The sequence below is a fragment of the Mus caroli genome, unplaced genomic scaffold (assembly GCF_978045245.1).
Source record: "Mus caroli unplaced genomic scaffold, Mus_caroli_1 scaffold_4, whole genome shotgun sequence".
In the NCBI taxonomy this organism is placed as follows: domain Eukaryota; kingdom Metazoa; phylum Chordata; class Mammalia; order Rodentia; family Muridae; genus Mus; species Mus caroli.
The window spans coordinates 99,068,882-99,077,280 of NW_028227259.1; the positions used below are offsets into that span (position 1 = coordinate 99,068,882).

At 41.1% G+C, this 8,399-nt stretch overlaps 1 protein-coding gene across 2 annotated transcripts; it reads right to left on the bottom strand.

The window, feature by feature from the left end:
• Window positions 1-2,574: 2,574 nt before the first annotated feature.
• LOC147005267 (PRAME family member 8-like) lies at window positions 2,575-5,326 on the bottom strand. Of its 2 annotated transcripts, none has more exons than XM_085836272.1 (3): window positions 5,019-5,326; window positions 3,967-4,557; window positions 2,575-3,142 (listed from the first exon to the last, which is right to left on the bottom strand). In XM_085836272.1, the coding sequence occupies exons 1-3, from the start codon at window positions 5,303-5,305 to the stop codon at window positions 2,575-2,577; spliced, it is 1,446 nt and encodes a 481-aa protein (XP_085692398.1). In that variant the 5' UTR covers window positions 5,306-5,326. The 2 variants fall into 2 exon arrangements, with proteins under 2 accessions (XP_085692398.1, XP_085692399.1); XM_085836273.1 differs by having other exon boundaries at window positions 2,954-3,142; window positions 4,437-4,557; window positions 5,019-5,305.
• Window positions 5,327-8,399: the final 3,073 nt, after the last annotated feature.

Sequence of the window (8,399 nt, forward strand, 5' to 3'; positions counted from 1 at the left end):
GAAAACATTTCTAAGAGGGAAACTTATAGTTCTGAGTGCCTCCAAAAGAAACTGGAGAGAGCACACACTAGCAGCTTGACAACACATCTAAAAACTGTAGAAAAAAAAAGAAGAAAATTCACCCAAGAGTAGATGGGAGGAAATAATCAAACTCAGGATTGAAATCAACCAAGTGGAAACAAGAAGAACTATTCAAAGAATTAATATATCCAGAAGATGTCCCAACTGGTAAGAAGGACACATGCTCCACTATGTTCATAGCAGCCTTACTTATAATAGCCAGAAGCTGGAAAGAACCCAGATGCCCCTCAACAGAGGAATGGATACAGAAAATGTGGTACATTTACACAATGGAGTACTACTCAGCTATTAAAAAGAATGAATTTATGAAATTCCTAACCAAATGGATGGACCTGGAGGGCATCATCCTGAGTGAGGTAACAGAATCACAAAGGAACTCACGCAATATGTACTCACTGATAAGTGAATATTAGCCCAAGACTTAGGATACCCAAGATATAAGATACAATTTGCTAAACACATGAAACTCAAGAAGAATGAAGACTGAAGTGTGGACACTATGCCCCTCCTTAGAATTGGGAACAAAACACCCATGGAAGTAGTTACAGAGACAAATTTTGGAGCTGTGACGAAATGATGGACCATCTAGAGACTGCCATATCCAGGAATCTACACCATAATCAGCTTCCAAACGCTGACATCATTGCATACACTAGCATTGATTTTGCTGAAAGGACCCAGATATACCTATCTCTTGTGAGACTATGCCAGGGCCTAGTAAACACAGAAGTGGATGCTCACAGTCAGGTAGTGGTTGGATCACAGGGCTCCCAATGGAGGATTTAGAGAAAGTACCCAAAGAGGTAAAGGGATCTGCAACCCTATAAGTGGAACAACATTATGAACTAACCAGTACCCCGGAGTTCTTGACTCTAGCTGCATATGTATCAAAAGATGGCCTAGTCAGCCATCACTGGAAAGTGAGGCCCATTGGATACGCAAACTTTATATGCCCCAGTACAGGGGAACACCAGGGCCACAAAAAATGGGAATGGGTGGGTAGGGAAGTGGGGGGGAGGAGGGTATGGGGGAATTTTGGGATAGCATTGAAAATGTAATTGAGGAAAATATGTAATAAAAATATTTAAAAAAATAAAAAATGCCCAATAAAAAAAAGAATATGAAAGCATGTTAATTGTGGGAAAATCTCATTTGAGTTTACTGGTCCTAAGGAACAAGGTCAGGGAACAGGACATTGAGACAGGGAGAAAGTGTGTGAGGGAAGACAGAAAGAACGAGCCTGAGAGAGGTATGTTCTTTATTTTTGTCTTTCTCTGTACTTTACACCAGCCTAGAAATCATGTATTTCCCACCATAGTTGATAACTTTATCTACCTTCCCAAGATTGTGAATTGTGACATGCCTGGCTTCAATTTGTACATTTTCACTACTTTCCAGAGGGTGATCGTTGCAGAGTCGTTTGATTTAGATGCTTTATTCAATCCAGATTAAAACAATGATATTTAAAAAAAGAAATCATATTCTAAGTGTTCAATAAATACAGAGTAACAAATTATTTTATTGATAGTTTACTATACAGAAAGGGGATATATTGACTAAGCTGAGTGAGATTTTTTTTTCTGTTCTTATTACAACTGAAGACGGAAAATACTTTTTTTTTTTTTTGTACAGTAAATGGTTTATGTAGAAGAGGAACCTGCATTTTATTGCATAGCTTTAAATAAATAGGGTACTTCATAGAGTTTTTGAGTCCACTGGAATAAGGCTTTAGGGGCACTTAATATAACAGATGGATATAGAGCTTCCAGCAGTCATCTCATTAAATCATGACAAAAAGGTCAAGATTACAAAGCCAGACTGGAAATCCTGTTTACTTTGCCCTCTGTTGTCTTCTCCTCTTTAGGCATTTCTGATAGGTCCAAGGTGCCTTGTTGTCTGAATGTACAAGATTTTAATTGTCTGTGATCCTTTTAAACTTCCTTCATAGTAGGTGTGTCTATGTTGCTCCCATTAGTTTAAATGTTTTGTGCACCTAATTGTTCAGCCACAGAGGTGTGTTGTACACGTAGCCCAGTCAAAGGACAAGGGAAAGAAGTGTCAAGAAAACTTTCATTTTAATGTAACCTGTTAATTTCACCAAGAACTTTGCTTCACTCATGAAATACAATTGTCTTTTCATTTCGCCACCCATTGAACCTTCCTGATGCTGAACCTGGTAGATAGGTTGGTAAAAGTCAAAGACCACACTGAGAGAACATCCAGGTTTTTAAGTATACAACTAAACATCTAGTTAGTCTGTCCGGGGAGAAGCCATGTAACAATGCCAAGCTGTGTTTCTGACTCCACTAGGACTTTGTTCCCACAGTTCATCCAAATGTTCCCCATGTCAATCTCAGTTGCCAAGATACCAGTCACTGAACAGCCTTTTGTTTCCAACCATCTGAGCAGTGTCAGAAGCCACAGGTTCTGAGTTCCCCAGGTAGGACATGTGTCCCAAGCCTAGTGTTTATTCAAATACAGAACTTTCCCATTTTACTCCCAGCAATGACAAAGTCTGGCCTCCTGGGCAAAGACCCAGCACTTCCCACATGTGTGGCAGATATCTGTAGCAAAGGAGCTGTTCTTGGGCTGCCTTATTTCCTTCAAAGTATCCATGAGATCCTGACAAATTTGGACAAATCTTTCTACAGAGACTTGAGCAAAGTCATCATAGCACTCCAGAGGGACAGGATATTGTTCCACATTCATCTTAATCCAGTTGTCTGTGTTCTGCAAAAGGTCCTTCAGGATAGGCATGGAGAAATCATTGTTGTAGAAGTTGACGTTGGAGATCTGAGAGCATTGTTTGAGTGCAGGTAGTAGGACACTTAGCTGGGAGTCCTTTATCCTACACCCCTGCAAATCCAGATTCTCAAGAGTGCCTGCCACTTTCATGAGGAGACCTCTCAGAGGCATAAGATCCAAATCCAGTAAGACCACACCTCTCAATTCCAGATGTTTTAGCTGAAAGAGGCTCTGACAGCAGGAGAAGGAATCCAAATCTCTCTGTGAAATCAGGGAGTAAGTAATGGAGAGTGTCTTCAAGGGTGTCATCAAGCACCTAGAGGCAAAGGAGACAGATGGTTAGTTCTGGTAAATGGCCTTGTAGAGGTTTGGCAGGGATATAGAGAGTGGTAGAAGGAATCAGGTGCCCCAAGATCAGTTTGACTAAGTGATTAAGGACATCATCTATGATGCTTCATGTTGGAAACCACTCAGTCATGTCAACCTCACAATTTATCTCCTGGCCTCACTCTAAACCTGAAAACTAGTTCATCCCCTAATCCCAGAAAGCACACAGAAGAAATTTCATCCCAATAGAACTCTGACAGTATCTCAATACTTGCTATGGGTCCACTGAATCTGTATTATATCATTCCCTCTGCAGTCATGCTTGCTCTCATTTACAGCCCAAGCTCTACCTCCTGTCCCATGTATTCAGCAGTATTTGGCCTCAAAACATTTAACCCATGGGAACTGGTTGATGGTAGAAGGCTGTTCTAACAGATCTAAGCATATAGCTTCTTTTCACCCTGTACTTGTGAGTCCCCTACTCCTCACTACACACTTCCATTCCTCTTCAGTTTCCATTTGATTGGGTGGCCATAATTATAGGAAAAATTACAACTGAACCTTACTAGATCTGACCTACCCTTTACCCCAAATCACTTTCCTACTTCATGAGTGCTCATTTGTGACACTGATTTACCTTGTAAAATTTCCCATGTATAACTGAGTATACATGGAAACAGGACAAAACTTCCAGTCTTTGGAGTCTCTAAATATTTGTTCCTAGTGACTTCCTGGCATCGTGTCCCCATAACCCTTAAGAAAAGAGAGACAGATTTGCTCTGATAGCTGAACCAGCTCTCCATTATGGCTTACCGTAGGACCTGATTCATCTGGTCTCTGAGAAAATGGACGCAGAACATGAAAAGATGCTGCAGACAGTTGAATTTGGAGAACTGAGAAGTAAACTTTTTGATACACTTGACTTCGGTGACTCTTGTTCTATTGGCTAAATGGAAGTCGATTTTGTGGAGGGGTGCCAGGAAGACTTTGCGAAGATTTCTCATCTGCCCAAAATAGGGGGCAAAATGTGTCAACTCTAACAGAGTCCATTCAGTATTTAGTTCTAACTCCATGATGTGCTCTGGATCAAAAACTTGGAAGATCTGTCTGAGAGTTTTTACTGGCAGAGTCCAGATCTTCACCTTTGTACAGCAGAAATATAAGGAGCCCTTTCTCTCCTGGGCCCACTTCAAGAACCATGCTTGTGCTTCATCAAGGCAGGACCTGATGCACAGGTCAACTGTGACCTTAAGATGCTGCCTCAGTGCATATCTGGGACGGACCTGCACGGCTTGCTTTTCTTCCAAGATCTCTGCTGAACATTCACTGTCCTCTGAATCAGTCCATATGTTCCAGAAGTTATGGTGCACATTTCGCAGGTCGAGAAACTGTAGTTTTTTCCTCCTGCAGGTGAAACATAAGAATGTTGGCAGACCCTGAATAAGCTTTTACTACCTATAACTAAACTAAACTCTCTTCCCTGTTAATGTGTATGTTTTTTTCAGGACCTGATATCCAATTTGGACTTGGACATGCTACGGAAGCTTTATTGTGCTTCTGTACACATGAATACTTTTCTTTCAGTAAGGTACACTTTATTTCTCCCTACTTATATTAGTTCTTGTGGGGATGTCAGGGATAGGCTCATTCTACTATGAGGCCACATTTACTCTAGTCCCATATTCAAGTTTAATCCATATCCAACTGTGCTCAGTACAAGTAAACAGTAGCTATCAAGCACCCTGTATTCCTGCCTGATGATGCCATCAGAAGCATCTGATCCATTTATGACAAAGTTAATCTCCCTGACAATGTCTAATGTGTATTCCTTGTTCTCCCTTCTATAGTACTTTGAAATTGCTTACCTGGGGTGTAACCCTATGGTTTGTCGAATGTCTACTCCATCTAACACAGCCTGCAGTGTTTCCAGGTCAGGATTCTTCATCAATGCCCCCACAGGGAGACAGCGGAAAGGCCAGGCTATCACCAATGCCTTTATGAGCTTGATATGTCTGCCATCAAAGGCCTCCTTGAATATTGCTGGGAAGAGTCCATAGGCCAGTTCCTCCAGATCAGACAAGCCTAAAGCCTCCTCTCTCACCAGAGTCTGAATTGCCAGCTTCTGGAGCGTGGGTGGGGCATGAACACTCATCTTCTAAAGGTCTCCAATCAGAAGGATCCTGGGGAAGGGTTAGAAATGAATATACGTTTAAGACAATGTTTATAAAACTTCCTCACCATCACATCAACCACTAAGCTTCTGAGTGACTGCTCATGCAATGGTAGAGACATCAATTGACCTCTTCATCCTAAGAAGTGATGGAAAGACACTCCCCAACACTGGCATCATGGCAGACTCTCTATCACCAAATGGGTATCTAATTTTTGGATCAAAAATTTTGTTTGTGACACACTCTTATAAAAAAGAAAGAATGAAAGAAATATTGAATTGACAAGACTCACAGGACTTAATGTGGATGGCCCAAGCCAAAATGTGCAGCACAAGGGAGATAGAACCTTAAGAGACCAGCCCCAGTGGAAAGGCATGGTCACCACATGAAGGGAAGGGCCCAGTCACCCATCTCAAAATTTTTAACCTAGAATCTTCCCCATCTAATGAAAAACTTGGCCAAAAAATGAAGCAGAGATTGAAGGAAAGAACATCCAGAGACTGCCTATCCTGAGATCCATCCTATCTGCAGACACCAATCCCCAACAATGTCGTTGGTGCCAGGATGTGCTTACAGATAGGAGCCTGGTATGGCTGTTCTCTGAGAGGCTGTGCCAGCATGTAAGGCAATTGCAGACACTTATAGACAACAATTGGACTGAGCCAGGGGATCCCAATGGAAGGCTTAGGAAAGAACAGAAGAGGTGAAAGAGATCGAAACCCCATAGGAAGAACAAGAATATCGACTAAATTGACCCCTATGAGATCTGATGGATGAAAACACCACCCAAAGTTTGTACATGTGTGCATCCATGGCTCTGGATAAATATGTAGCTGATGAGTAAATTAGCTGGTATCCAGGGGAGGGGAGATACTTGGTCCTGTGGAGGCTTTTTGCCCCTGGGAATAGGCATGCTAGAGGGTTTATTGGGGACCGTGTATGTGTGTAAGGGAGTATTGTCTTAGACTAAATGTGGATAGAGGATGGTAGGGGGGCTTGCAAAGGGAAGACTGGAAAAGAGAACAACAGTTCAAATGTAATTAAATAATCAACAAAAAAGGAAAAGGAAAAAAGAAAAAAAAACAACAAAAGAACCAATAAAACAAAAACGCACCAAACAACAATCATGGAGACAGTAAACACACACACACACAAACTCTTATGTCTTGGATCAATACTGACCCATTAAGCATGATGATGACAATGCGTTCCTATAATTTTCAGGGTCCCAATAATAATTGCCTGGGTCCCAAATATAGACCATATCAAAAAAAAAAATCAAAGCTCTGAAAAGCAATATAAGTCAATGCCCAAGGTAAGACATTGAGTGAGACATTAATACACTCCCAGTGTAACTCCAGCTATTGTGAGTTAAAGGTGTTCAAAGATACATGGTCCTCAGGTCTCCAGGTGAGCCAGTAACTCACAAAAACAAGCACAAACATTTGAGTGAATGGAAGTGTGAGGGAACGCACTAGTAATCTTAGCATTGAGGAGGCTTATGAGTAAGGAGGTTATTGGCATTCAGCCTACCCAATGCCACATGGCCATTTGTAGGAGATCTTAAACAAAATAGAAAGACGTTCTTTTAAAAAAATCAACCATAATAATGAAATCAGCTGGTGAACATATACGTTTGTGATGAAGCTAAAACTTCATTTGGAATTAAACCCCAGGTGTTGAATGTGTACTTCTAAGAAGATAGAAAGTAACATTTTTTGTCATAACTTGGAGTCTAAATGTCTCTACATCAAACCACATGACCCAGGGGAATATCATTACCTACTAGTTCTGAACACTGTAGACAGGTCTTTGAGTGCTGTTCAAACAAGACAGTTATTCAGGCTGCAGTTCTCTGAATGTGTTCTCTGGCTCCACTGAAGCCTTTATATACCTCTCTGCTCACCACTCCCTTTTGTAGCCACACCCACCAATCCCAAACTGGAATTGGATTACAAGATTAAACTCCACCCTTTTAATTCTATTTGTAACATGCAACCTTTTCAGTGATTGAATCGGAGCTCTCAACCTCATTTGACAGCTCATGGTGAGGAGGTTATAGAACAAGGGGAACACATCTCTATTGTTGGAGAGATTGCAAACTTGCACAACCACTTGAAAGATCAATCTGACAGTTTCTCAAAAATCTGAGATTCAATCTACCTTCTAGTCCCAGCTTTACCATTCCCAGACAGAAAGCCAAAGAGGACCCACAATACCACAAAGACACTTGCTTGACTATGTTCATAATAGCCGTCCTTCAGCTGAAGATACCAGGCTTTCTAAAACACAGCAGAGCCGATGCACAATTAATTCAGAGAGCTTGATGCAGTGGGCACAGGGCATGCACAAATTTGTACCACATGACAGTATTGAGCGAAGCTCCCATTTCTAACCCAGAAGCTGTCTCCAATCCATAAAGTTTTCCAAATGAAACACTAAACTTGTTAAATGGAAGTTTCTTTTCCTTTTTTCTTTTTTTGTTTTTTTGAGAAATGGTTTCTCTGTATAGCCCTGGGTATCCTGAAACTTACTCTGTAGACCAGGCTGGATTGAACTCAACTCAGAAACCTGCCTGCCTCTGCCTCCCAAATGCTGGTATTAAAGTTGTGCACCACCACTGCTTGGAGTTAAATGGAAATTTTTGGTGGATGCAAATCCTTCTCTTAAGGGGAGACTGACTGACCAGTTGTAGGTAGGAAAACAAAGCAAACTCAATGGCATTTTAGCAGATCTGAGTGTTAGAAAGTTGTGTCATGCACTTTTGTTTACTTACGTTATTTTCCGTTTAGATTATAACGTGTTTGCTTGCCTATTAGAGGTACAATTTTCCTGTTTTTATGGGACTTCTTTTCTCAGAAGTGATAAAAAGGGTGTGGATTGAGATGGAAAATAATGTGGGGATGATCTCAGAGGTGTTGGGGGAGTTGTAACCATAATCATAACACATTGTATGAACAAAATATTTTCAGTAAGGGAAAAGCAAAGAAAACAGGAGGGAGATATGACTGAGTAGTTAGAGCACTGGCTTCTCTAGCAGATACCTCAGGTTCATATCCCAGCTTCTTTGTGTCA

What these genes read in the sequence shown, in the direction of transcription:
- LOC147005267 (XM_085836272.1), bottom strand. Translation starts at nt 5,305, where the DNA reads ATGAGTGTTCATGCCCCACCCACGCTCCAGAAGCTGGCAATTCAGACT. An exon ending in ACCATAGGGTTACACCCCAG is followed by an intron (nt 4,558 to 5,018) that starts GTAAGCAATTTC and finishes TTTCACCTGCAG; the next exon opens with GAGGAAAAAACTACAGTTTC. An exon ending in CAGATGAATCAGGTCCTACG is followed by an intron (nt 3,143 to 3,966) that starts GTAAGCCATAAT and finishes CTTTGCCTCTAG; the next exon opens with GTGCTTGATGACACCCTTGA.